The sequence below is a fragment of the Chlorocebus sabaeus genome, chromosome 28 (genome assembly GCF_047675955.1).
Source record: "Chlorocebus sabaeus isolate Y175 chromosome 28, mChlSab1.0.hap1, whole genome shotgun sequence".
Taxonomy (NCBI): Eukaryota; Metazoa; Chordata; class Mammalia; order Primates; family Cercopithecidae; genus Chlorocebus; species Chlorocebus sabaeus.
Genome location: NC_132931.1, coordinates 8249760 through 8277500, shown reverse-complemented (window position 1 = coordinate 8277500; position 27741 = coordinate 8249760). Strand labels below are relative to the sequence as shown.

The 27741-nt window shown below is 55.3% G+C and overlaps 2 protein-coding genes across 2 annotated transcripts; both read left to right on the top strand.

The window, feature by feature from the left end:
- The first annotated feature begins 2900 nt into the window (after positions 1 to 2900).
- Positions 2901 to 3564, top strand: LOC119621380 (small ribosomal subunit protein eS27-like). The gene has a single exon (XM_037990511.2). The coding sequence runs from the start codon at positions 2932 to 2934 to the stop codon at positions 3181 to 3183; it is 252 nt and encodes an 83-aa protein (XP_037846439.2). The 5' UTR covers positions 2901 to 2931; the 3' UTR covers positions 3184 to 3564.
- A 3939-nt stretch (positions 3565 to 7503) lies between these two features.
- LAT2 (linker for activation of T cells family member 2) lies at positions 7504 to 25922 on the top strand. The gene is made up of 13 exons (XM_008018322.3): positions 7504 to 7624; positions 12943 to 13065; positions 14149 to 14188; positions 16868 to 16911; positions 17085 to 17133; positions 17342 to 17379; positions 17709 to 17744; positions 17830 to 17860; positions 18778 to 18833; positions 20874 to 20930; positions 21131 to 21310; positions 21752 to 21876; positions 25036 to 25922. The coding sequence occupies exons 2-12, from the start codon at positions 12972 to 12974 to the stop codon at positions 21856 to 21858; spliced, it is 732 nt and encodes a 243-aa protein (XP_008016513.2). The 5' UTR covers positions 7504 to 7624; positions 12943 to 12971; the 3' UTR covers positions 21859 to 21876; positions 25036 to 25922.
- Positions 25923 to 27741: the final 1819 nt, after the last annotated feature.

The window sequence follows — 27741 nt, the reverse complement described above, 5'->3', positions numbered from 1 at the left end:
GCAAAAAAATAAAGAAAATTAGCTGGGCACAGTGGTGCGTACCCGTAGCCCCAGCTACTCAGGAGGCTGAAGTAGGAGAGTTGCTTGAGCCCAGAAGGCTGAGGCTGCAGTGAGCTGAGACCACAGCAGTGCACTGCAGCCTGGGTGACAGAGTGAGACAGAGTCTCTAAAAAAAAAAAAAAAAAAAAAAAGAGGGTGGGGAGGGAAAAGAGAGAGAGAAAGAAAAAAAAAGGAAGAAAAGGAAGGTAGGAAGGAAGGGAGGGAGGGAGGGAAAGAAAAAAGTGAACAAAGAAAAGGAAGGAAAGAAGGAAGGAAGGAGGGAGGGAGGGAAGGAAGGAAAAGGAAGGGAGTGAAGGAGAAGAGGGAAGGAAGGAGGGAGGGAAGGAAGGAAAAGGAAGGGAGTGAAGGAGAAGAGGGAAGGAAGGAGGGAGGGAAGGAAGGAAAAGGAAGGGAGTGAAGGAGAAGAGGGAAGGAGGGAGGGAGGGAAGGAAGGAAAAGGAAGGGAGTGAAGGAGAAGAGGGAAGGAGGGAGGGAGGGAAGGAAGGAAAAGGAAGGGAGTGAAGGCGAAGAGGGAAGGAAGGAGGGAGGGAAGGAAGGAAAAGGAAGGGAGTGAAGGAGAAGAGGGAAGGAAGGAGGGAGGGAGGGAAGGAAGGAGGGAGGGAGTGAAGGAGAAGAGGGAAGGAAGGAGGGAGGGAAGGAAGGAGGGAGGGGGAAGGAAGGAGGGAGGGAAGAAAGGAAAGAAGGGAGGGAGGGAAGGAAGGAAAGGAAGGGAGGGAAGGAGGGAGGCAGGGAGGGCGGGAAAGAAGGAGGGAGGCAGAGAGGGAGGGAGAGAAGGAAGGAAGAAGGGAGGAAGGGAAAGACAGGGAGGGAAGGAAAGAAAGGGAGGGAGGCAAGGAATGAGGGAAGGAGAGGAGGGAATGAGGTAGGGAGGGAAGGAAGGAGGGAGGCAGAGAGGGAGGGAGGGAAGGAAGGAGGGAGGAAGGGAAAGAGGGAGGGAAGGAAAGAGAGAAGGAGGGAGAGAGGGAAGGAGAGAGGGAGGGAGAAAGGGAAAGTGGGAGGGGAGGCAGGGAGGGAGGGAAGAAAGGAGGGAAGGGAAGAGATCACACCAGGACCAGCTGTTAACCAAAGGGAAAGGGGCGAAGCAAGTCTGTACGGCTCAAGAAGGGAGGCCCACAACACCTAGTTATTGTTACCTGGAGACAAATGTGCAATGATCTGATCCCAGCTGGGGCGGACAAGGAGAAACAGACCAGCAACCCAATGCACTATTGGTGGCCTTTGAAAGACCTGACCCCCAGTCGCCAGTTTAGATCTCTTCCCAGGCAAAGTGAAACTCCTCTCCTTTTTGGTTATGGGGCGAGTCCCCTTAATTGCTCCACTGTCTTTTTCTCATCTATTCCAGAAAACATCTTGAGTATGGACTCGCTCTGTCACCCCAGGCTGGAGAGAAGTGGTGCGATCATAGCTCCTGGTGCGCACCATACCCGGCTAATTTTTATAATGTTTTGTAGAGACCGGGTCTTGCCATGTTGGCCAGGCTGGTCTTGAACTCCTGGGCTCGATCCTCCTGCCTCAGCCTCCCAAAGTGCTGGGATTACAGGTGTGAGCCAGCCTGCCAGGCCCCTACTTTATTTACTGCCCCTAGGGTAAAAGCATGTCAACCTTGATGCTATCACACAAATTATAGACTGAGAGGCATATAGCATTCTTGCCTGTTCCGGAGGGCTGCCTCTCATTGTCTTGCTGGAACACACATCCTCTTTCCCTATGACAGGCAAGCCCTGGGTCTGGACAACAACAGTGCAGAGATCTACCCCTCTCCAAGCTGTGCAAGACCAGACTTCTTGGCTGGGTGCTGTGGCTCATGCCTGTAATCCCAACACTTTGGGAAACTGACTCAGGTGGATCACCTGAGGTCAGGAGTTCAAAACCAGCCTGGCCAACATGGTGAAACCCAGTCTCTACTAAAACTACAAATATTAGCTGGGTGTGGTGGCAGGTGCCTGTGATCCCAGCTACTAGGGAGGCTGAGACAGGAGAGTCGCTGGAACCCGGGAGGCAGAGGGAACAGTGAGTGGAGATCATGCTACTGCACTCCAGCCTGGGTGACAGAGTGAGACTCCATCTCCAAAAAAAAAAAAAAAAGACCACGCTTCCGTCTGTAAGATCGTTTTGCATATGAGGCCCTTTCACAGACCATTCCCCTCCAGCACCTACCAGTGCCCAAGCTCGTGAAGGAAGCAGGGAGCTAGAACAGAGCCAGTGTGCTGGGTGCGATGGCTCACACCTGTAATCCCAGCACTTTGGGAGGCTAAGGCGGGAGGATTGCTTGAGCCCAGGAGTTCAAGACCAGCCTGGGCAATACAGTGAGACCCCATCACTACAAAGTTTTAAAATGAGCCAGGCATGGTGGTGTGTGCCTGTAGTTCCACCTTCAGGCGAGGCAGAGGTGGAAGGATCATTTGAGCCTGGGAGTTGGAGGCTGCAGTGAGCTATGATCTTGCCACTGCACTCCAGCCTGGGTGACAGAGCAACATCCTGTCAAAAACAAAACAAAACAAAACAAAAAACCAGAAGAGACTACGTGCAGTGTAATCCCAGCACTTTGGGAGACTGAGCAGGCGGATCACTTGAATCCAGGAGTTTAAGACCAGCCTGTCCAACATGGTGAAACCCCGTCTCTACGTAGAGTATAAAAAATTAACCAGGTGGAGTGGCAGGTGCCGGTAATTCCAACTACTCAGGAGGCTGAGGCAGAAGAATCGCTTGAACCCGAGAGGCAGAGTTTGCAGTGAGCTGAGATCACCCCACTGCACTCCAGCCAGGGTGACCAAGTAAGACCCCATCTTAAAAAAAAAAAAAAAGAAAGAAAAAAAAACGAAAGAAAAAGAACAGCTTTTTCCGGCGGTGACGACCTACCCACACGAGAACATGCCTCTCGCAAAGGATCTCCTTCATCCCTCCCCAGAAGAGAAGAGGAAACACAAGAAGAAACGCCTGGTGCGGAGCCCCAATTCCGACTTCGTGGGTATGAAATGCCCAGGATGCTATACAGTCACCACGGTCTTTAGCCATGCGCAAACGGTAGTTTTGTGTGTTGGCTGCTCCACTGTCCTCTGCCAGCCTACAGGAGGAAAAGCAAGGCTTACAGAAGGATGTTCCTTTAGGAGGAAGCAGCACTAAAAGCACTCTGAATCAAGATGAGTGGGAAACCATCTCAATAAACACATTTTGGAAAAGAAAGAAAGGAAAGAAAGGAAGGAACGAAGGAAGGAAGGAAGGAAGGACCCCTGTCCAGGTGCCTAGTCTGGGGCTGGAGGGAAGCTGATGCACGCTTGTTCCCATTGTGTGAGGAGGAGCCAGGCAGGGAGTCCCAGTGAGGAAGCCAGGCTTTGGGGTCTGGGTTCAAATCCAGCTTCAGCTCTGTGACCCTCTCTCTTCTTACCGGTTACCGTGGGAAGGAAACGTGGTCCTGAATCCAGTGCACTTGGCATTGCTGGATGGAACAAGGGAGGGTGGCGGTTGCTTGCACAGGCACAGGTTTGGGCATCTGATGGCCCTAGCTTCAGTCCTAGTCCCGCCACGGAGGCAGGGTGAGCTCCTGTCACGGAAGCCTGCAGGAACTCTCAGAACCAGCCCCTGGAGCATGTGCTACCCTCCTTCTCCACGAGGTGGCAGCAGCGGACCCAGCCTCTCGTCTCAGCGGCCACCTCTCCTGGCCTGGCCGGGACACCGCCGCCAAGGCTGAAAGAGAAACCTAGCCCCAAGCTGAGACTGGAACCCCAGAGCCAGGGTCCTGGGCCTAGAGTCGTCCAGAACTGGGGGCTCAGGTTCTGAAATGCCAGACATTTAGGAGCTGGAGGACTGTCATGCTCTTGCCTGGTGTCTCCAAGAGGTAGGATAGACACCAGATTCAATGGGACCAGGCTCGGTGGCCTCACGCCTGTAATCCCAGCACTTTGGGAGACTGAGGATGGAGGATCGCTTAAGGCCAGGAGTTCAAGACCAGCCTGGGCAACACAGCGAGACCGTCTCTGCAAAAAAAAAAAAAAAAAAAAAAATTAGCTGGGCGTGGTGGCACGCACCTGGGATTCCAGCTAACTCTGGGGGCTGAGGTGGGAGGATCCTGAGTCTGGGAGGCAGAGGTTGCAGTGAGCTGAGATTGCACCACTGCACTCCAGCCTGGGTGACCAGGTGTGACCCCATCTCAAAATAAATAAATAAATAAATAAAAAGGGGAAAGTAGGTAACCCCTGTCCAGGTGCATAGTCTGGGGCTGGAGGGAAACTGATGCAAGCTTGTTCCCATTGTGTGAGGAGGAGCCAGACAGGGGGTCCCAGCAAGGAAGCCAGGCTTTGGGATCTGAGTTCAAATCCAACTTCACCTCCGGACCGAGTGAGACCCTGTCTCAAGAAAGAAAGAAGAGAGCAAGGAATAGAGACAGAAGGTCAGACAGCAAGAGTCTCAGAGGATGAGACAGACACAGAGGCAAAGGATGCGGGACACGGGTGGGCAGGGTAGGGACAGAGAGACCCCTGCAGAGGCCACGAGGGCAGGGCAGGTGGAATAAGTGACCGAAGACAGGTGGAGGAGTGGACGGCACACGTGTCAGAGGCTGCGGATGGAGAGGGCGCTGAAGGGTGGGAGAAGGAAGGACAGCAAGCCCTGCTCCACCCCAGCCCTGCGGTTCTCATCCCTCCACTGCACAGATGAGGCTCCTGGCGTCAGGGGGTGCAGAGAACGGCTCACAGCACAGGCAGAGGGACCACAGCCCACTCCTGCCCAGCGCCGCTCCTGTGCCCAGCCCTGGGGTGGATACCGTGGCTGCCATCCACATAGATGTGAGGACTGAGTGAGACAGTTCCCTGTGGAGCCCAGGACGCTCTGGCACCTGAGGTCAATAAAGCGACATCGCGCAAGTGGGTGGAGTGCCTTGTGCTATTGACCATTAAACAGCTCCCCAAGGCTATCGAGCTATTCATTAAATATTATTATTATTATTATTATTATTTTTGATGGAATCTCACTGTGTCGCCCAGGCTGGAGTGCAGTGGCGCAATCTCGGCTCACTGCAACCTCCGCTTCCTGGGCTCAAGTGATTCTTCTGCCTCAGCCTCCCGAGTAGCTGGGACTACAGGCACGCACCACCACACCCGGTTAATTTTTGTTTTTTGTTTTTTTTTTTTTTTTTTTTTGAGACGGAGTCTCGCTCTGTCGCCCAGGCTGGAGCGCAGTGGCCGGATCTCAGCTCACTGCAAGCTCCGCCTCCCGGGTTCACGCCATTCTCCTGCCTCAGTCTCCCGAGTAGCTGGGACTACAGGCGCCCGCCACCTCGCCCGGCTAGTTTTTTGTATTTTTTTTTTAGTAGAGAGGGGGTTTCACCGTGTTAGCCAGGATGGTCTCGATCTCCTGACCTCGTGATCCACCCGTCTCGGCCTCCCAAAGTGCTGGGATTACAGGCTTGAGCCATCACGCCCGGCCTAATTTTTGTATTTTTAGTAGAGATGGGGTTTCACCACCACACCCAGCCTATTTATTGTTTTTACAGACAGAGTCTTGCTCTGTCCCCCAGGCTGGAGTGCAGTGGCACGATCATGGCTCACTGCAGCCTCCAACTCTTGGGCTCAAGCAATCCTCCCATTTTGGCCTCCCAAAACACTGGGACTACAGGTGCGTGCCACCACACCCAGCTAATTAAAAAAATTGTTGGCCGGGCGCGGTGGCTCAAGCCTGTAATCCCAGCACTTTGGGAGGCGGAGACGGGCGGATCACGAGGTCAGGAGATCGAGACCATCCTGGCTAACACAGTGAAACCCCGTCTCTACCAAAAAATACAAAAAACTAGCCGGGCGAGGTGGCAGGCGCCTGTAGTCCCAGCTACTCGGGAGGCTGAGGCAGGAGAATGGCCTAAACCCGGGAGGCGGAGCTTGCAGTGAGCTGAGATTCGGCCACTGCACTCCAGCCTGGGCGACAGAGCGAGACTCCTTCTCAAAAAAAAAAAAAAAAAATTGTTTTAGAGATGGGCTCTCGCTCTGTTGTCCACGCTGGTCTCAAACTCCTGTTCTTAAGCAATCCTCCTGCCTTGGCCTCCAAAAGTGTTAGGATTACAGGTGCAAGCCACCACACCTGGCCTCTATCTCCCTGTATCTTTCTGTCTCCCCCTCTGCGTGTGTCTCTGACAGTCTGTGGCTCTCTTTCTCTCTGTTTATTTCTGTGTGTCTCTCTCTGTGTCTCTTGGTCCATCTCATGCCCAGCTAATTTTTAAATTTTTTGTAGAGATGGGGTTTCACCATGTTGGCCAGGCTGGTCTTGCACTCCAGACCTCGGGTGATTCTCCCGCTTCGGCCTCCCAAAGTGTTGAGATTACAGACGTGAGCCACCGCGCCTGGCCCGTGGGTGTGAATTTCTGCCTGTGTGTGTCTTTTTTTTTTTTTTTTTTTTTTTTGAGATGAAGTCTCGCTCTGTCACCCAGGCTAGAGCGCAGTGGCCAGATCTCGGCTCACTGCAACCTCTGCCTCTCGGGTTCAAGCAATTCTCCTGCCTCAGCCTCCTGAGTAGCTGGGATTACAGGCACCCACCACCATGCCCGGCTAATTTTTGTATTTTTAGTAGAGTTGGGGTTTCACCGCGTTGGTCAGGCTGGTTTCGAACCCTGACTTCATGATCTGCCTGCCTCGGCCTCCCAAAGTGCTGGGATTACAGGTGTGAGCCACCGTGCCCGGCCCATGGGTGTGAATGTCTGCCTGTGTGTGTCTCCATGTCTGCCGTCTGCGGGAGTACCTCACTTTCATTATCTTGTTCCCTGTCTGTTGGAGCGTATCTCTCTTCCTCTCTGTGTGACTTTTTGTGTTTATGTGTGTGTTTAGTGTGTGTCCGTATTTTCCTGTTCTCTTTGTGTCTCTCTGCTCTCTGTGTCTCTCTCTCTTTTTCCTTCTGTTTTCTGAGGCAGAGTCTCGCTCTGTCGCCCAGGCTAGAGTGCAGTGGTGTAATCTCGGCCCACTGCAACCTCCGCTTCTGAGATTCAAACGATTTTCCTGCCTCAGCCTCCTGAGTAGCTGGAATTACAGATGCACGCCACCACACCCAGCTAATTTTGTATTTTTAGTAGAGACGGGGTTTCACCATGTTGGCCAGGCTGGTCTCGAACTCCTGACCTTAGGTGATCCACCCGCCTCGACCTCTCAAAGTGCTAGGATTACAGGCGTGAGCCACCTCGCCCGGCCCTATCTCTCTTTCTTCTCTTTCTCGCTCTCACTTTGTTTCTCTTCTCTCTCTCTGTCCTCTCTCTCTGTCCTCTCTCTCTCCCTCCCCCTCTGTCTCTCTCTTCCCCCACCTCTTTCTCCCCCTCTCTTCTCTCTCTCCCACCCTCTCTGCCTCTCTCTCTCCTCTCTCTTTTTCCCTCTCTCTCTTTCCCACCCCCTTCCCCTATCTCCCCTCCCTCCCCCGCCCCCCCACCCGCTTCATAGCTGAGCCTGTCCGGCAGAGCAGCGGATGTACGGATGATTCAGTGGCTGGCAGGAAGCCCGCCCTGCCCGCCCGCCAGTGTCAGTGGTGTTGGCATCAGCTCGGGCAGGTGTGCGGGCTCAGGATGGGACGGCCGCGGTGAGGAGCCCTGGACTCTCAGGTAAGCCTTTCCCAGAGGTGCCTCAGTCCTTAGGCTGTCCCCCATCCCCCAGGAGCTCCTGGCCCCACTGGGTGGGGTGGGAAGAGGCCTGGATGCCTGGCACCCCCTCCCGCAGTGCCACTCCCGCCCTGGCACCAGATCCTGTGGCACTTCAGGAATCAGTTTGTTTCTGGGCTTCTGGCCACTCTCCTGCCCTCGCCTTCCCCTGTCCAGCCTGCACAGCTTTGGGACATCCCAGGGTGGTCCCATCATTGCCAGAGACTGGTGAAGGGCAGCCGAGAGCCAAAACAGTGGCTGCCCTGGGCTGGGAGCCTCGGTTTCCTCATCCATGAAATGGGACTGTAACCCCCTACACAGGTCAGGGAAAAATGGTGAGATACAGACCAGGGCCCAGGTCCTGCCCCAGGTCAGGTGGAGAGCCCCCGCTGCCTCCCTGCCCAGCCCCCTGCCTGGCCCTCAGCTCTGTCCCTGGGACTAGGGCTGCTCAGGCCCCTGCTGCACCCACCCGCCTCCCCCCTTCCCAGCCAGCCTCATTTGAAGCCAAAAGTTATTTGGAAAAAGCAACAGGACCAGCCTGGCACGGTGACTCACACCTGTTATCCCAGCATTTGGGGAGGCCAAGGCGGGAGGATCATTTGAAGTCAGGAGCTGGAGACCAGCCTGGGCAACATAGTAAGACTCCCATCTCTTAAAAAAAAAAAACCAATAAAATTAAAATGAAAAAACCAACAGACACCAGAGCAGAGTTCAGTGGATAAAGCTGTCCAGGGCTTCAAGCCAGGCCGCCCCCTCCCCCACCCCAGTGTCCCCAACCACACAGCTCGGCTGGGAGAACAGGCAGGGTGGTCTTGAGTGTCCTCCAGCCCAGCCCCGAGAGCTTCCCCGAAGCCGGCTCTTGGCAATCTTTGTTCATATGAAAACTGCCCACTTCCCTTTAGTGCTATTTTGGCCTCTGCAGAACTGTGGTCTGTGGCAGCCCCCACTCCCCACCCCGCCCACTCCTGCCGGCCCCTGGGGGCCTCAGAGGGCCCACCCTCCGCTCCCTCCACCTCCCCCCACTTGCTTTCAGAACCTACATGGAAGAGTGAAAGTAAGAGCGAGACAGAGACACACACAGAGAGGGAGACAGAGACAGAGAGACACAGAGACACAGAGACAGCACAGAAGTTTTATTTTTTTATTTTTTAAACAGAGTCTCACTCTGTCATCCAGGCTAGAGTGCAGTGGCGTGATCTTGGCTCACTACAACTTCCACCTCCTGGGTTCAAGCAGTTCTCTTGCCTTACCCTTCCAAGTAGCTGGGACTACAGGCACGTGCCACCACACTTGGCTAATTTTTTATTTTTTGTTTATTTTTTATTTTTTGGAGATGGAGTCTTGCTCTGTCGCCCAGGCTGGAGTGCAATGGCGCGATCTTGGCTCACTGCAAGCTCCGCCTCCCGGGTTTACGCCACTCTCCTGCCTCAGTCTCCCGAGTAGCTGGGACTACAGGCGCCCGCCGCTACACCTGGCTAATTTTTTGTATTTTTAGTAGAGACAGGGTTTCACCATGTTAGCCAGGATGGTCTCGATCTCCTGACCTCGTGATCTGCCCGCCTCGGCCTCCCAAAGTGCTGGGATTACAGGCGTGAGCCACTGCGCTCAGCCTAATTTTTTTATTTTTAGTAGAGACAGGGTTTCACCATGTTGGCCAGGCTGGTCTTGAACTCCTGACCTCAGGTGATTTGCCCACCTCAGCCTCCCAAAGTGTTGGGATTACAGGCGTGAACCACCGCACCTGGCCAACAGCACAGGATGTATTCAGTCTGGGGGCAGACAAACGACTGTTTGTTAAATTTTACTTTTTGTTTTTAGAGAAGGGGTCTTCCTCTGTCACCCAGGCTGGAGTGCAGTGGTGCGATCTTGGCTCACTGCAGCCTCCAACTCCCGGGCTCAAGTGATTGTCTTGCCTCAGTGTACTGAGTAGCTGGAACCACAGGCATGCACCATTGTGCCTGCCTAATTTTTTTCACTTTTTTTGTAGAGACAGGGCCTTGTTACATTGCCCAGGCTGGTCTCGAACTCCTGGCCTCAAGTGATCCTCCTGTCTTGGCCTCCCAGTGTTGAGATTACAGGCGTGAACCACCACACCCAGCCTAATCCCATTTTATTTATTTATTTATTTATTTATTATTATTATTGAGATGGAGTCTCACTCTGTCTCCCATGCTGGAGTGCACTGCTGTGATCTCAGCTCACTGAAACTCACTGCCTCCCGGTTTCAAGCAACTCTCATGCCTCGGCCTCCCAAGTAGCTGGAATTACAGGCTTGTGCCACCACGCCTGGCTAATTTTTGTATTTCTAGTAGAAACAGGGTTTCACCACATTGGCCAGTCTGGTCTCAAACCCAAGTGATCCTCCCATCTTGGCCTCCCAAAGTATTGGGATTACAGGTGTGAGTCCCTGTACCCAGCCCGACCCCGTTTTATAGATGAGAAAACTGAGGCTGGGGGCTCTCAGGCACAGGCTAGATTTGGTCCCATGAGCCCTCCCCCAAGACAAGGTGCTCCAACCTCACAAGCCTGAGATGAGGGGTCGTGCTGGAGGGGTTGGGGGTGCACCCTGGGTTGGGGGCACTGAGGCAAGGTGAGATTCGGGGAGGGAGAAGGGCAGTGCCCAGGCGGGCCATGGGGAGGAGAGAGCAGAGCTTTTCTTGGACAACCTCCCGGGGTGACGTGGGTCGTGCCAGTCACACGGCTTGGAAATTCACTTGTTCCCACTGACTCACTTGGCTTTTGGGGAGACGCCCGGTGGCTTCTCTGTGATGGGCCCCTGACCATGGCTCAGGGCCGCGTGGAGATTCCGCATCATCTTACCGCAGGGATTTGGGAAGTCCAGAGAGGTCCTGAGACTTGTCCCAAGCCACCCAGCTTTCAAGGGGGACAGCCCACGTCCTGGTGGGCCTCAGGGATCCCAAGGCAGGAGGTAGGCAGCGTGGAACTCCTCCTTTTTTTTTTTTTTTTTTTGAGATGGAGTTTCACTCTTGTTGCCCAGCCTGGAGTGCAATGGTGGGATCTCAGCTCACTGCAACTTCCACCTCCCGGGTTCAAGCAATTCTCTGCCTCAGCCTACTGAGTAGCTGGGATTACAGGCACCCACCACCACCACGACACCTGGCTAATTTTTGGCATTTTTTTAGTAGAGACGGGGTTTCACCATCTTGGCCAGGCTGGTCTTGAACTCCTGACCTCATGATCCACCCGCCTCAGCCTCCCAAAGTGTTGGGATTACAGGCATGAGCCACCGTGCCTGGGCATTTTTTTTTTTTTTTTTTTTTTTGAGATGGAGTCTTGCTCTGTTGCCCAGGCTGGAGTACAGTGGTGTGATCTCGGCTCACTGCAAGGTCCGCCTCCCGGGTTCAAGCGATTCTCTTGCCTCAGACTCCTGAGTAGCTGGGATTACAGGCGTGAGCCACCACACCTGGCTAATTTTTGTATTTTTAGTAGAGATGGGGTTTCACCATATTGGTCAGGCTAGTCTCAAACTCCTGACCTCATGATCTGCCCACCTTGGCCTCCCAAAGCGCTGGGATTACAGGCGTGAGCCACTGCACCCAGCTGGAGCGCCTCCTTTTAAGTCCTGTTTACTGCTCCAAGCCTCACCTTCCCCGGCTGTGGGATGGGGAGAAACCCTCCTCACTGGTGGCCAGGGTGGGAAGAACACTGGGGTGGGGGACAGTGGACACTCGGGAGTGTTGGTTCCACAAATGCCCGCCATGCTCAACCCCTTCAGAGACCCCACCACCCTCAACTCTGTCCTCCGCCATCTCCAGGGGGCCAGGTCTCCTTATTATTATTTTTTGAAACAGTCTCGCTCTGTTGCCCAGATTGGAGTGCAGTGGCATGATCACAGCTCACTGTAGCCTGGATCTCCCTGGGTTCAAGCAATCCTCCTGCCTCAGCCTCCCGAGTAGCTGGGACTACGGGTGACCCTGCCTCAGCCTCCTGAGTAGCTGGGACTACAGGTGCCCGCCATCACACCCAACTAATTTTTTTTTGTATTTTTAGTAGAGACGGGGTTTCAGTGTGTTAGCCAGGGTGGTCTCGATCTCCTGACCTCGTGATCCACCTGCCTCAGCCTCCCAAAGTGCTGGGATTACAGGCGTGAGCCACCGCGCCCAGCCTTTTTTGTATTTTTTTTTGTAGAGACAGAATTTCACCATGTTGCCCAGGCTAGTCTCAAGCTCTTGACCTCAAGCGATCCTCCCTGCCTTGGCCTCCCAAAGTGCTGGGATGAAAGGCGTGAGCCACCGCGCCTGGCCCGGGTCTGTTTCTAGTTGCAACAGCTATTGGAAGCCCACTGGAGAGGGCCACCCTTCCATTCACCAGGCCACGGTGGGTGGTGTGCGTGTGTTTTGCTGAGGCCTGGTCATCACGCCGTGGCTCCAAGGCTGGGACCAGCCACAGACCAAGAAGCTGGCCAGGTGCCAGCCAGGGATTCAGGGCTCCCCCCGAACATCCTGTCTTCAGCCCAGCCTTGGCATCCCAGCTAATTTCATCCCAGCCCCCTGCAGCAGTGCGCTAGGGCCCCATCCCTCTGCGGATCACCTTTCTCCACCTCATGCTGTTGGGCCACCTCCTCCAAGAAGCCTTCCCCAACCTCCCTCCTCCCAGCCCCCACCACAGGCAGAATCAGGGTTTGCAGTTGTTTCAGGAAAGGAAGCCCCATTCCCAGGTCCTGAGGGGACCCCAAGGCAGGAGGTGGGCAGAGAGGGGTCCTGGGAAGCATAGAGGGGCCCTGAGTTGCTCCGGGGTGGGCAAGGGCCTCCGGGTGCTTCTGTGTGAGTGGTGGCCACAGACTGTCACCTCCAGCAGCCGGGGTGGTTTACTGGAGGCAACCCACTGTGGGTTGATGGGCAGAGCCAGGGTTGGGGACAGGACACTGGGGCCTGAATCTCGTCTTTCCACTTAGCAGACGTGAGTTCTCTGGCCTCAGTTTCTCGATTTGTGAAATGCAGTGAACCTCATCTTCAAAGGGCAGTTGTCTGGATTAAGGGAGGCTGTGTGTAGGGCTGTGTGTGTGCACATGGGGCCGTCTTGTGGGCCACCAGAACCTTCCAGCACTTATCAAGGGTGAAGATGGCCCCTGGGGCATAGGTGTTGGTTTGGGGTCACATGGGGTGACCAGGACTGGTTCTGTCCCTGCCCAGTGCAGGAGCGGGGAGCGCGGTGGTGTTTCTGCAGCCTGGGCTCCGGTATGAGGCTGTCCGAGCACATGCGGGTGTAGGGTGGGATTCCTGAAAAAGGGGCCCCTTGCTCACGGGCACCTCCCATTTCAGCATCACAGGAGGCAACACCAGGAGCCGACATGAGCTCAGGGACTGAACTGCTGTGGCCCGGAGCAGCGCTGCTGGTGCTGTTGGGTGTGGCAGCCAGCTTGTGTGTGCGCTGCTCACGCCCAGGTAGGCGGGGGTCCCGGGAGCATGATGGGGAGAAGGCGTGGATGGTGGATCTCAGAGACCGTCTCAGGCCCAGACGTGGCTGTGGTCAGAAGGGGTGGTCAGGTGAACCTCATGATTAAGCCCTGAACCCCTAAACTGCCCCCTGAAGACAATGGTGAGGTGCACCTGTGGGCTTTGGTTTTGCCAGGTCAACTGCGATATCGGGCCAGAGAAATTGCCCCAGACAAGGGAGGGGAGGCGAGGTTGCCTGTGGCATCCACTTTTCCAGCCTCTCCTCTTCTGAAAGAGGGTGAGCAAATATAGGTTTTTTTGTTGTTGTTTTTGTTTTTTGAGACAGAGCCTTGCTCTCCCAGGCTGGAGTGCAGTGGCGTAATCTCGGCTCACTGCAACCTCTGCCTCTCGGGTTCAAGCGATTCTCCTGCCTCAGCCCCCTGAGTAGCTGGGACCACAGGTGCCCGCCACCACACCCGGCTAATTTTTGTGTTTTTAGTAGAGACGGGGTTTCCCCCATGTTGGCCAGGCTGGTCTCGAACTGCTGACCTCAGGTGATCCTCCTGCCTCGGCCTCCCAAAGTGCTGGGATTACAGGAGTGAGCCACCACACCCCGTCCCAAATACTCTTTTTTTTTTTTTTTTTTTTTTTTTGAGACGGAGTCTCGTTCTGTCACCCAGGCTGGAGTGCAGTGGCGGGATCTCAGCTCACTGCAAGCTCCGCCTCCTGGGTTCACGCCATTCTCCTGCCTCAGCCTCCCGAGTAGGTGGGACTACAGGCGCCCACCACCTCGCCCGGCTGGTTTTTTGTATTTTTTAGTAGAGACGGGGTTTCACTGTGTTCGCCAGAATGGTCTTGATCTCCTGACCTCGTGATCCGCCCATCTCGGCCTCCCAAAGTGCTGGGATTACAGGCTTGAGCCACCGCGCCCGGCCCCAAATACTCTTTAATGTCAGGTGGCCGGTGATGATTGACAGTTTGGCCCCCAAGTCCTGTCTGAGTCCTGCTGGGAGACAAGACATGGCGGGGGGTGTCTGACCTCATTTCGCAGCTGCTCCCGGACCCTTTGCTAATCCTGGCCTGTTCTTGCAGGTGCAAAGCGGTCAGAGAAAATCTACCAGCAGAGAAGTTTGTGAGTTGCCTCGATGTCCCTAGCCTGGTGTATTCACGTGCCCTGGGCATGAGCGTCCCCAAGGGAATTCCTGGCACCCTGTCCTTCACCCCTTCACTCACACCTCCTCCGTGCCAGGCTCTAGCAGGTTCTTAGCCATCAGAGAAGGGAGAGGAAGTGCCCGGGGGCTGTCCAGGCCCTGCTGCAGCTTGGGTTATGGAGGGCTTTGAGAGGCGGGGATGCCTGGGCTGTGGAGCTAGCCACTCTTTCCTGTGAACCCCTCTAGAAGTTCCTCACAGCTTTCCTGTGAACCCCTCTAGAAGTCCAGGCATCTGGCCAGGCGCGATGGTTCACGCCTGTAATCCCAGCACTTTGGGAGACCGAGGCAGGTGGATCACCTGAGGTCAGGAGTTCGAGACCAGCCTGGCCAACGTGGTGAAACCCCGTCTCTACTAAAATACAAAAATTAGCCGGGCATGGTGATGGGTGCCTGTACTCCCAGCTACTCTGGAGGCTGAGGCAGGAGTATCACTTGAACCCAGGAGACAGAGGTTGCAGAGAACTGAGATTGTGCCACTGCACTCTAGCCTGGGCGAAAAAGCGAGATTCCATCTCAGAAAAAAAAAAAGAAAAAGAAAAAAAGAAAAGAAAAAAAAAAAGAAGTCCAGGCACCTGTGTCTTCAGCCTCCCTTTGACTCCAATCCCCCAGGGCTAGTCCGCTCTCCCCCTGCAATGCAAGAGACAGAGACCCCAGCACAGGGTGAAATGTGAACGTTGTTGGAGTCTCCCCTGGGAGAAGCTGCTGGAGCTCTGGGGAGGATGTGGGCAAGTCCCTTGGGGGACGAGGGAAGGACTGTGAGAAAGACCCAGGAAAGGGCAGTGGGTTCGACACTGCAGGCTAGGGCTAAAACCCAAAACAGCCTGGGTACATGGGCAGTAGCCACAGGTGTCCTTTAAGAGAATGACTTGCTGTGAGCCCAGGAGACCTTGGAGGTCCACGTGCACCCCCGAGCAGCCACTCATGACCCACACACGCACGCCACACATCCTTCCTCATTTCCTTTTGCAACTGAAAAACCACAGTGAGATTTGAAAATAGAATCTTCCCATCCTTGCTCAATGTGGGCCAGGGCTAGACCTTTCTGGGTCTTTCTGGCCACGTGGCTTTCTGGCCTGCCTGCAACCTCCCCCGATGCCCCCCACGCCCTTGACTCCTCGGACACTTCCCCCCTCCCCTCTTCTCTCAGGACCTGCCCACCCCCGGCCCCCCGATTGATCTTAGAGCCACAGATGGTCAGGGCCAGACCCAGGGTCCCCATGTGGGAGGCGGAAGGGGAGCTGTTCGGTCCCCTCCCTGGAATGCCTTTGCCTGCCTCTCCATCTGTCACCTCAGTTGGGCTCAGTCCCACCAGTCTGCATGAAGTGACTGCTGTGAGCACAGGCTCCGTTCCTCTGTTTTTCTCCCAGGAAGCCACATCTGACTCTCTCCTGTGGATTTAGGGTATCTCTCCTAAATCAGGTCACCCTGAGCCCCAGTCTTCCAGGAGTTTGGAAGGCTGGGCCAGGTACCCATTCTGGTTCAGAGGAGGAGCCACCAAACCTGCTTTAATAATGAGCGAATCCACTCCATCACCTGTAATGGTGGCTTCCATTTTCAAGAGCAGCTCATGGTCCAAGATGGCAGCTGGGGCGCCGGCCCTCATCTCTGCATTCCCAGCAGCAGGAAGAAAGAATGAACAAGGATACAAAGGGTGTCTCCCAGTTGCCAGTGACCCCCTTTAAAAAGATTTATTGGAAATATCAACAACCTTGGCTTGAATCTCATAGACCAGAGCTTAATCCATGGCCACACTTTGGTGCAAGGAAGGTTAGGAATAGTCTGTTATTTCTTTATTTATTTAGAGATGGAGTCACATTTACTCTTTTGTTCTGGCTGGAGTGCAGTAGAATGATTTTGGCTCACTGCAACCTCTACCTCCTGGCTTCAAGTGATTCTCCCGTCTCAGCCTCCCGAGTAGCTGGGAATACAGGCATGTGCCACCATAACCAGCTAATTTATGTATTTTTAGTAGAGACGGGGTTTCTCCATGTTGGTCAGGCTGGTCTTGAACTCCCGACCTCAGGTGATCCGCCTGCCTTGGCCTCCCAAAGCCCTGGGATTACAGGCGTGAGCCACCATACCGGGCCTTGAGTGTGTGCTTTTTTAAGGAATTGCAAACACTCCTGGGACCAGCAGGTGGGAGGCAGCCTCTTTGTCACTCCTGCCTGAAATGTTTTACCCCAAGTCACTTCTGGATTCCTCATCACCTGCCTTCATTCACCCTTATGCCCCAGAATCTCAGGGCTGCCTCCTTAGCCCTGTCCACAGATCCCTCCTGACCCGTCTCCAGGGGCCTGGGACCCCCCGGCAGGATGTGGCCCTGTTGAGGCCATGTGGGGGATGGGTCTGGCTGAGAGCCAGGCTCTAGCCCAGGACCCTGTGTGAGGGGTGGGCACCCAGGGCACAGAGGGGCCAGAGAATGGGGGTAGCAGGGGGAGCTGTGAGTCTGAGGCCTGAAAGGACAGCGGTTCCTCCCTGCTGTCACGCTGGTCCGTCCCTCTGCTCTCCCTCCTCGTCCCTGCCTGTCCCTCTCTCCTGTCCCTGTGTCCTTGGACTGTGGGAGGCCAGGCCCAGGCTCAGCACAGCCCATGCATTTCCAGGCGTGAGGACCAACAGAGCTTCACAGGGTCCTGGACCTACGCCTGTGAGTCTCCAAGGGCCCCCGGGCTGGGCTCTGGGTTGGGGGTGTCCCTATCAAGTTCTCTCGGTCGCCATTGCCGTAAGACCATGGCCAGGCCTGATGTGGGGGGATGATGGGGTGAGGGGGCTGGGCTAGCCTGGAGGCCCAGCCAACACCCCACTTCTTGCCCTTTGCAGTGGTCGGACAGGCATGGCCAGGACCCCTGGAGGACACAGCACCCACAAGGTAGGTCACAGCCCCCCAGGAAGTGACAAGGAGGAAAGTCCTGTAGGTCCCTACCTGGTGAGCCCAGGTCAAGACCTCCCTCCCTCCCTGGGCCCCAGAGCTCCAGGGCTCAGCTATGAAGGCCCCACCAGGGTGTATAGGGGATGTATCCCGGGGGGCATCTCCGCTACGGCCCCTCCTTCAACCTGCTCCTTCCCCCTCCCTGCAGGAAGGACAAGCTGTTGCAATTCTCCCCAGGCCTGGAGGGTGAGTGGCACAGGGCAGGGACAGGGACAGGCCCAGCCAAGCTGGGACTAAGACAGGCGAACACCCCGTGGGACAGGCGTTGTGCAGTGGGGGCTGTGGAGCCAGGCGAGACCTCCCCAGGAGAGACACACAGGCTGGGGCAGGGCGGGCTCCTGGAATCGGCCTGGCAGGGGGAGGGTGCACACTCGCACATGCCCCACTGAAGGGACAGGGAGCATTGCAAAGGCTCAGACACGGGAAATAGCTCGCCCTGCCTTGGGCTGCAGCGCCCGAGCTGGGTGGAAAGCGGGGGCCAGGGGAGAGAGTGATGAGCTGGGCCTTTCTTCCAGATCCAGCGTCTTGCAGGTACCAGAACTTCAGCAAAGGTAGGTGGGCTGCTGGGGAAAGGGGGAGGCCGCAGTGGGGGCCACAGCCCATGGGCTCAGGCCTGATTCTCGCCTCCTCCCGCAGGAAGCAGACACGGGTCAGAGGAAGGTTACATGTGAGTGACCTTGGTCCCGTCCCCCTGCCCCACCTCTCCCCCTGCCCCGCCTCTCCCCCTGCCCCGCCTCTCCCCCTGCCCCACCTGCCTGCCACAGCCCTGGGCTTCCTGGTCCAGGAACCACCCTCTTGCACTAGAACATCCAGGTTCCCCTCCTTCTCCTGACAGGCAAGCATTGGGTGACACTGTCGTCTCTCAGGCGACCCTGGCTTTGTGGGACCAGACTTGGCCCTGCTCTGGGACACAGGGTGTCAGGGGTGGGGGATGGAGACTCATTCAGCATCACCCAAAGACAAGCTACAGGACACCCAGAACCCCTCCAGGGTGTTGCATCATCTTACAGATGGGCCAACTACGGGGACTGGCCTAAGGTCACAAAGCAAGGTGGCTCACCAGGTGCGGTGGTTCGTGCCTGCAATCCCGGGACTTTGGGAGGCTGAGGCAGGCAGACCACCTGAGGCCAGGGGTTCGAGACCAGCCTGGCCAACATGGTGAAACCCCGTCTCTACTAAAAATAATTAGCCAGGCATGGTGGTGCATACCTGTAATCCCAGCTACTTGGGAGGCTGAGGCAGGAGAATCGCTTGAACCTGGGAGGCTGAGGTTGCAGTGAGCTGAGATCATGCCATTGCACTCCAGCCTGGATGACAGAGACTCTGCCTCAAAAAAAAACAAAACAAAACACACACACACACAAAAGGTGGCTCCAACCAGGCGGCTGGCCACGCCCTCCAGCCCCCCCCCGTGGCTCAGGGGTCCCAGGAAGTAGGGGTGGGGGAATCAGAGAGGAGATCCTGGCAGACCCCCATGATGAGCAATGGTGGGAGCAGCCCTGGCCTCACCGTCCCCCTACAGAGCCCCCCAACTCGACCTCCAGCCTTCCCTGAAACCTGTGCTGTGTATGTTCTCTTGGCCAGAGACCCCATTGCCATGGAGTATTACAACTGGGGGCGGTTCCGGAAGCCCCCGGAAGGTGAGGTGAAGGACAAAGCCAGTGGTGGGGGAGGAAGTAGAGTGGGAGCTCAGGGCAGAAGCCATACCTCCAGCAGGAGAGGAGGCTGGGCCTGGGTTCAGGTGAATTGGCAAAGCCGGCTGGGTGGACAGGAGGCTGGTGCTGCAGGCAGGGGCGAAGGAGGGCGAGGGGGCATGCGGGTCAGCGTGGGAGCTGTGGGCACAGGCGTGGGAGACAGGAGTGGGCCACAGGGGCAGGGAACTAGAGGGCTGGCTCGGGGAGGTCGGGGGAGGCCAGGTCCTTGTCAACGAGGACTGAGCATCTCCTCCTAAGCCCAGAAGGTACCCGGGATGGTGATCCCTGCAGGCTCTGAGGCCACCAGAACCTTGGTCCCTGAATGCCTTTGCTTTATAGAAAGGGCAACTGAGAGGCTGGGCACGGTGGCTCACGCCTGTAATCCCAGCACTTTGGGAGGCCAAGGTGGGTGGATCACCTGAGGTCAGGAGTTCAAGACCAGTGTGGCCAACATGGTGAAACCTAGTCTCTACAAAAATACCAAAAAAAAAAAAAAAAAATTAGCCGGGCATGGTGGTGCATGCCTGTAATCTCAGCTAGTCGGGAGGCTGAGACAAGAGAATCGCTTGAACCTGGGAGCGGAAGCTGCGGTGAGCTGAGATCATGCTGTTGCACTCTGGGCAACAGAGCAAGACTCCATCTCAAAAAAGAAAAAAAACCAAAAAAAAAAAAAAAAGGGCAACTGAGGACTCAGGGTGGGAGGAGCCTGCTGAGAGGTGCATGGGCCCGGGGCTTGAATCCAGCTGCCTGACCTGGCTCCTGCCTGGACCATGCTGGGTATGTGTTGGGGGGTCCTCTTCTATACCCCCACTGCCACCTCCATTGTTTTTTTTTTTTTTTTTTGAGACAGAGCCTTGCTCTGTCACCCAGGCTGAGTGCAGTGGCACAATCTTGGTACACTGCAACCTCCACCTCCCAGGTTCAAGCAATTCTCCTGCATCAGACTCCCAAGTAGCTGGGATTACAGGCACCCGCCACCACGCCTGGCTAATTTTTTGTATTTCTGGTAGTGACGGGGTTTCACCGTATTGGCCAGGCTGGTCTTCAACTCCTGACCTCAGGTGATCCACTTGCCTCGGCCTCCCAAAGTGCTGGGATTACAGGCGTGAGCCACCCCACCAGGCCAGCAGTGCTCATTTCGTAGGACCCCAACATCACTGATGGATTTTGGGTGGGGCATCGGTCAGAGCCCAGCTTCCCCATTACAAGACCAAGATGGGGTGCCAGGCGCTGAGGTGCCACACTCAGCCTGGGTCCCCGAGCCAAGGGTCCCCAGCCTGCCCCACCCTGTCTGGAAGAGTCCAGCCCCTCCCGGCAGTGGCTCTAGGGAAAGCTCCTGATTAGAGATGAGCCCTGAGGCTGCCCCTGCCTCCCTCCCTCCCTCCCTCCAGCCACCCATCGTGGGCCTGAATTGCAACCTTCCCCCAGAGTACCTCCTCCCGAGTGCATTTGGAGGGGATCTCAGAAGACAGAGAAGGATGGACACAGTGACTCACGTCTGTAATCCCAGCATTTTGGGAAGATCGCCTAAGTTTAGGGGCTCGGGATCAGCCTGGGCAACACAGCGAGATCCTCTCTCTAGGAAAAATTGTAAAAGTTAGCTGGGCACGGTGGTACGTGCCTGTAGTTCCAGCTACTCAGGAGGCTGAGGGGTAGGAGGATCGTTTGAGCCAGGAGTTGGAGGCTGCAGTGAGCTATGACTTTGCCAATGTCCTCCAGCCTGGGTGACAGAGCGGATACCATGTCAACAAGAAACAAAGAAGACAGAGAAGGAGCTCAGGGCTCAGGGAAAAGCCTACAGGGGCGCCAGGCCAGCGCCCATTAGGAAGCTCATCCAGGAGAAAGCTTGAGGTCCCAGAGGACCCAGAGGGCTAGGGCTTGGCAGGAAAGGTCCCCTGCAAAGGGAAGGCAGGACAGAGGTGGAGGATAAGCCAGGCCTTGCAGGGCCTGCCCACACCCCCGTGCCCGTTCTTCTCTCTCCTACAGATGATGCCAATTCCTATGAGAATGTGCTTATTTGCAAGCAGAAAACCACAGAGCCAGGTGAGGCTGCCCAGCCAGGGCCTCCTTGGCCCCTGCACTCCCCACTGCTCAAAGGCTGCCCCTACTTTGAAACCAAAGGCTCTCAGATCCCCGGGTACCTTTGGGTAGAGCCTTGCCCCTAGTATCCTCGGAGGAGGCTCTGTTGGCTCCTGGTGCCTCTGTGGGACTGAGCCAAGGGGGGCCTATTCTCCACTCTGCAGTTGCCCAGCAGGACGGCACAGGTGGCCTCTGCAGAGGGGACCACATCCCGTCGCTGGCCCTGAAGACTGGCCCCACTTCTGGTGTCTGTCCCTTGGCCTCCCCGGAAGAAGATGAGGAATCCGAGGATTATCAGAACTCAGCATCCATCCATCAGTGGCGCGAGTCCAGGAGGGTCATGGGTAGGCGGCCAGAAGAGGCTGCAGGGCGGCCCACTTAGGGCAGGCTTGAGGGACTGGCCTGGAAGGGCAGGCTGAAAGTGGGCTTCCCTCCAGCCAGTCCAGCTAACCCCGCAGTGATGCCTGGGTGCAGGGGCAGCTGCAGAGACCTTGAACCACACAGGACGGCCCTTGACAGCCACCCAGCCTCCGGGGTGGGGTCAGGTCCTCCCAGGCAGGCCGCCCCGTCCAGCTGCATGCATAGAGTAACACATTCACCTGCTCTCAGAGCCGGACGATCTTTGGCAAATCCCAGAGACGGGACAGGCACACACTGCTAGGACCTGTCCGGCATGGCATTTCCCGCAGGCTGTTTTGTGGAGTCTGGGGGTCTGAGTCTGGGGGAATAGTTATGGGTGTCTCCACGTGACCCACTCGATGACCTGTCTGCCCGCTGGTCCGCAGGGCAACTCCAGAGACAAGCTTCCCCTGGCCCGGTGGGAAGCCCAGACGAGGAGGAGGACGGGGAACCGGATTACGTGAACGGGGAGGTGGCGGCCACAGAAGCCTAGGGCAGACCAAGAAGAAAGGTACAGCTCCTGCTCTCCAGCTGCTGCGGGCCGAGGACTGGAGGGCTTGCCAGGCTGCAGGACCCCCAATCCAAGGGAACAGCCGAAGAGTGTGGGTGGAGGGGCCATGGTGGGGGCTGCAGGGTGCACCCATGGGTGCTCCAAGAGGGCAGCTTGGCGACTCTGTTCCTGTGTTCTGGCCAGGGGCATCAGGCAGGGAATTCTGGTGACTTCGGGGGCAAAGGATTGGGCACCGGGTGGGTCTCCCAACTCCACTGCATCCTCCCGGCTGCCACCTTGGACCAAGTGACAACCTCCCAGAACTTAGTTCCTCACATGGTGCCCCCGTCTCAGACAAGACATCCCACACACAGCCAGGCGCGGTGGCTCCTGCCTGTAATCCCAGCACTTCGGGAGGCCGAGGCAGGCGGATCACCTGAGGTCAGGAGTTTGAGACCAGCCTGGCCAACATGGTGAAACTTCATCTCTACTAAAAACACAAAAGATGAGCCGGCGTGGTGGTGGGCGCCTGTAGTCCCAGTTACTTGGGAGGCTGAGGCAGGAGAATCATTTGAACCCTGGAGGCGGAGGTTGCAGTGAGCGGAGATCGCACCACTGCACTCCACCCTGGGTGACAGAGCGAGATTCTGTCTCAATAAACAAATAAAAAAACAGACCAGACATCACACACAAAGCCTCAGCCCAGCAGGCACTCGGTCAGTGCTGGAAACAGACAGGAGGCCGGGACATTGGGAAATGTAACAGTGGTTGAGACGCACTGAGGAGCCACCACAGGCCAGTGAGATGGTGTGATGCTAAGCGTTCACACGAGCACCATCTCTTAGCACCCAAAGCCACAGAGCAGTGAAGCCACCTGCCCAAGGTCACGTCTTGGAGTAAGGGGAGGAGGAGATGGAAACCCCAGTGGTCAGACATCAGACATCAAAGCCCAGGCTGGGTCTACCGCTTGGGAAGCAGGATGGACCCCCAGAGGGCCTTGAAGGCTGCCCAGAGCCCCCATCTGGGAGACCCAGGCCGTCATCTCAGTGAGCAGGCTGGAGGGTGGAAACCACATTGAACCTGGGCGGTCAAGAGTCGGCCCCAGAGGCAGGTGCAGGAGTTTGAGCCGAGTGTGCAGAGCCCCACGTCATTCATTCAACCAGTATCCACTGGGCCCCTGCTATGGGCAAGTCCTGCTCTAGGTGCTGGGGACACCTACATAAAGAACAGGAAACCCCTGACCCCTTAGAACTTACGTTCTGGTGGGAGAGAGAAAACACATAGGGCCGGACACAGTGGTCATGCCTATAAATCCTAGCACTTCGGGAGGCTGAGGCGGGAGGATCCTTTGAGCCTCTGAGTTTGAGGCCAGCCTGGGCAACATAGCAAGACCTCTGTTTCTACAAAAACTTTTTTTTTTTTTTTTTTTTTTTTAAGAGACAGAGTATCACTGTCACTCAGGCTGGAGTGCAGTGGCGTGATCTCGGCTCACTGCAACCTCTGCCTCCTGGGTTCAAGCAATTCTCGTGCCTCAGCCTTCCAAGTAGCTGGGACTACAGGCACGTGCCACTATGTCCAGCCTCTACAAAAACTTTTAAAATTAGCCAGGCATGGTGGTGGATGCCCTAGAGTCCCACTGACTCGTGAGGCTGAGGTGGGAAGATCACTTGAGCCTGGGAGGTCAAGGTTGCAATGAGCCATGGTCGCTGCAGTGAGCTATGGTCACGCCACTGCACTCAAGCCTGGGCAACAGAGCAAGACCCTATCTCAAAAAAACAAAACAATTTAAAAATTAGCTGGGCATAGTGGTGTGCACCTGTAGTCCCAGCTACTTGGGAGGCTGAGGCAGGAGGATCACTTGAGTCCAGGAGTTCAAGGCTACAGTGAGCTATGATGGTACCACTGTACTCCAGCCAGGATGACAGAGTGAGACCCTGTCAAAAAAAAAAAAAAAAAGAAAGAAAGAAAACAGGTAAGAAGACATGGCATGTTCACTGGTGGTAAGTCCGGCAGAGATAAACAAAACAGGGAAGCGGGGCAGGAAGTAGTGTGGGGCTGTGGGCACAACGGGGTGTTGCAATTTAAGGAAGAAAGCTAGAGAAGCCTTTCAGAGCTCCCTTCCTCACCCCATCTGGGGGAAGGGCATCCAGGCAAAGGGGACAACAGAGGCCGCAGGGTGGAATGAGCCCCACAGGTCTGAACAAAGCCGGGGGTGGGGAGGAGCGGGTGAGGGGAAACTAGTGGAGGTCGAGGCCGGAGGTGGGGAGGCTGACCAGGCAGGGCCAGCACTTGGGGTTTTACTGCATGAGATGGGAGGGAGGGAGGGAGACAGAAAGGTTGTTTTTTCTTTTTTTTTCATTTCTGTTGCCCAGGCTGGAGTGCAACGGCATAATCTCAGCTCACTGCAACCTCCACCTCCTGGGTTCAAGCGATTCTCCTGCCTCAGCCTCCCGAGTAGCTAGGATTACAGAGATCTGCCACCACGCCTGGCTAATTTTTTTGTATTTATTTTGTTTTTTTGAGAAGGAGTCTTGCTCTGTCACCCAGGCTGGAGTGCAGCACTGCGATCTCGGCTCACTGCAACCTCTGCTTCCTGGATTCAGGTTTCTCCTGCCTCAGCCTCTCGAGTAGCTGGACTACAGGCCCATGCCACCACACCTGGCTAATTTTTTTTTTAGTAGAGATGGGGTTTCACCATGTTGGTCAGGCTGGTCTCGAACTCCTGACCTCAGGGTCATCGGCCCACCTCAGCCTCCCAAAGTGCTGGGATTACAGGAGTAAGCCACCGCACCCGGCCAATGGGAAGGTTTTGGACAAAAGACTGGCTGGATGTTTCTAATTCAATTTCTCTGGCTGTTGGGCAGACAAATGGGTACTGGGAGAGTGGGTACAGGAAGGCCAGGAAGGACCCAGGCACTGATGCCATCTGGGCCAGGGGTGGCAGCAGTGGAGACGGGTGGGCAACATGGCGAAACGCTGTCTCCACATAATATACAAAAATTTGCCATGTGTAGTGGTGCACACGTGTAGTCCCAGCTACTCGGAGGCTGAGGTGGGAGGATAGCTTGAGTCTAGGAGGTTGAGCTGCTGTGAGCTGCCCCAAACCAGTGGTTCTGGTTCTCAGGAACAAAATACAGATCAAGGCAAACCTCCTTCTACAAACTTTACTCTTCATTTAAGGAGTCAAGGCGAAGAGGGACTACTGTGCTCATGGACCTGTCGCTGCTTTCCAAGGACCATTTCCCAGAGCTACTCAACTTTTCAGCCCCTGCCATGGTTGCTCCTGGAAGGAAAACCAGCCACCCTGAGGACCACATGGCCAGGCGCACACAGCCCGGGAAAGGACAGTTACCCACAGGAGCTGCAGCCCTGCCACCAAGCCCTCTCCCAACCCGGGCTTTGTGGGGCAGGCACCTGGTACCGAGGGTAACCCGGCTCCTGGTATGGATGGATGCGTAGGATTTAGGATAAGCTGTCGCCCTGTCCCCATACCAAAACCATTGTCCAACACTGGTATCTGTGTCCTTTTGTGCTATGAATTTGGATTCCTAATTGCTATTGTTGGTTGCCGGGGTCTTAAAGGATTGATAAGCTTCTCCAGTTAACTTATAGAGGGGGAGCCATATTTAATATTCTGGATTTCAGAGTAGAGATTTCTGTGTTGTCTCCCAGAAAGCATTACATGTAGTTAATTTCAGCATCCTGGTTGGGCGGGGCCCTGGCTCTCTTCCCCTTTAGTGGGACCTCCCCTTTCTTTGGGCTTCAGTTCACTAAGGAAGAAATAAGGCTGTCGCCATCTTTATGCGCTTTCAGTGGAAATGTCATTTGTTATGGACAATAGTGCGTGAGAGTTTAGAGAAGTAGTGACCAGAACAGGGCGGAGTAGGTCTCCTCCATGGCCCAGAATCCTCCTCTGCTCCAGGGCTGGCCTCTGCAGAGCTGATTAGACAGTAATATGACTGTCTCATGGGAAGAGCTGGGGCCCAGAGGGACCTTCTGAGTCAGAAATGCTGCCAGAAAAAGTATCTCCTCCAACCGAAACATCTCAATAAAACCATTTTAGTTGAAAAGCAGTGATTATCCTGTGTCCTCCTTTCCCCTGCTTCAGGTAAAAAACCTTTTATAAAAATACAAAAATGGAGCAGGGCGCGGTGGCTCAAGCCTGTAATCCCAGCACTTTGGGAGGCCGAGATGGGCGGATCACGAGGTCAGGAGATCGAGACCATCCTGGCTAATACAGTGAAACACCGTCTCTACTAAAAAATACAAAAAACTAGCCAGGCGAGGTGGCGGGCGCCTGTAGTCCCAGCTACTCGGGAGGCTGAGGCAGGAGAATGGCATGAACCCAGGAGGCGGAGCTTGCAGTTAGCCGAGATCGCGCCACTGCACTCCAGCCTGGGCGACAGAGCGAGACTCCGTCTCAAAAACAAACAAAAATTAGCTGGGCATGGTGGTGCATTCCTGTAGTCTCAACTACCTGGGAGGCTGAGGAAGGAAAATCACTTGAACCCAGAAGGTTGCAGTGAATGGTGATTGCACCACTGCACTCCAGCCTGGGTGAAAGAGGGAGACCTTGTCTCCAAAAACATAACCAAATACAAAAAACCTTAAGGGAATGACGGCCACAGCTCCTGTTTAAAAAGTGACCCTGAGGGCGTCAGGCCTGCGGATGGGATCTTAGTTCCCAACTCCAGCCGTCTTTCTGGGATGGCCCAGGGACTCTTCCCATGAGAAGAAATTAATGCAACAAGTTAGGAAATCCGAAGAAACGTCTAGAACCCAACTGCTGCCCGTGTGTTACTTCACACCCTGAAGTCCTGACTGCACAACCTCAGGGACAAGCTTCTCTTCCTTGTTTTTTTAAGAGTCTCGCTCTGTCGCCCAGGCTGGAGTACAGTGGCACCATCTTGCCTCACTACAATCTCTGCCTCCTGGGTTCAAACAATTCTCCTGCCTCAGCCTCCTGAGTAGCTGGGATTACAGGCATGCACCACCATGCCCAGGTAATTTCGTGTTTTAGTAGAGACGGGATTTCTCTGTGTTGGCCAGGCTGGCCTTGAACCCCGATCTCATGTGATCCGCCGGCCTTGGCCTCCCAAAGTGCTGGGATTACAGGCGTGAGCCACTGTGCCCAAATGGGCCAGGTATGGTGGCTAACACCTGTAATGCCAGCACTTTGGGAGGCTGAGGTGGGAGGATTACTTGAGACCAGGAGTTTGTGACCAGTTTCAGCAATATAGCAAGACCCTATTTCTACAAAAAATTAAAAATTAGCTGAGCATTGTGATGCATGCCTGTAGTCCCAGCTACTCGGAAGGCTGAGGTGGGAAGATCACTTGAGGACAGGAGTTTGAGATCAGTCCCAGCAATATAGCGAAACCCCATTTCTACAAAAAATTTAAAAATTAGCTGGGCATCATGGTGCATGCTGGTAGTCCCAGCTACTTGGGAGGCTGAGGTAGGAGGATCACTTAAGCCCAGGAGGTTGAGGCTGCAGTGAGCCAAGATTGGCCCACTACACTCTAGCCTGGGCAACAGAGCAAGACCCTATCTTAAAAATAAAAAATAAAAATAAAAAAAACGGAAACAAAATAGTATCTTACAAAAAAAAAAAAAAGGCAATTCTACAAATTAGTAGGAAATTCCCCGGGGAATTCTAAAGCAAGCACAAAGAGTATGATCTAGAACACAGGAAGGGCGTCACGGTGTTTTCCTGAGGGCTGGGCTGTGTCTCTCCACTCTGCGGCCCTCTCTGAGAGGCTCGCCACCTGGCCATTCTGAGAAGTCAGTCTAAATAGGAAATGACAGCAAACCCTGCCCTCGCCCTGGGGAAGTGGCCCCTTCAGGCTTCTAGAAGAACCGAGATGAGCTTGTGGGCCTACTATC

What these genes read in the sequence shown, in the direction of transcription:
- LAT2 (XM_008018322.3), top strand. Translation starts at nt 12,972, where the DNA reads ATGAGCTCAGGGACTGAACTGCTGTGGCCCGGAGCAGCGCTGCTGGTG. An exon ending in GGGTCAGAGGAAGGTTACAT is followed by an intron (nt 17,861 to 18,777) that starts GTGAGTGACCTT and finishes TCTCTTGGCCAG; the next exon opens with AGACCCCATTGCCATGGAGT. An exon ending in GTTCCGGAAGCCCCCGGAAG is followed by an intron (nt 18,834 to 20,873) that starts GTGAGGTGAAGG and finishes TCTCTCCTACAG; the next exon opens with ATGATGCCAATTCCTATGAG.
- LOC119621380 (XM_037990511.2), top strand. Translation starts at nt 2,932, where the DNA reads ATGCCTCTCGCAAAGGATCTCCTTCATCCCTCCCCAGAAGAGAAGAGG.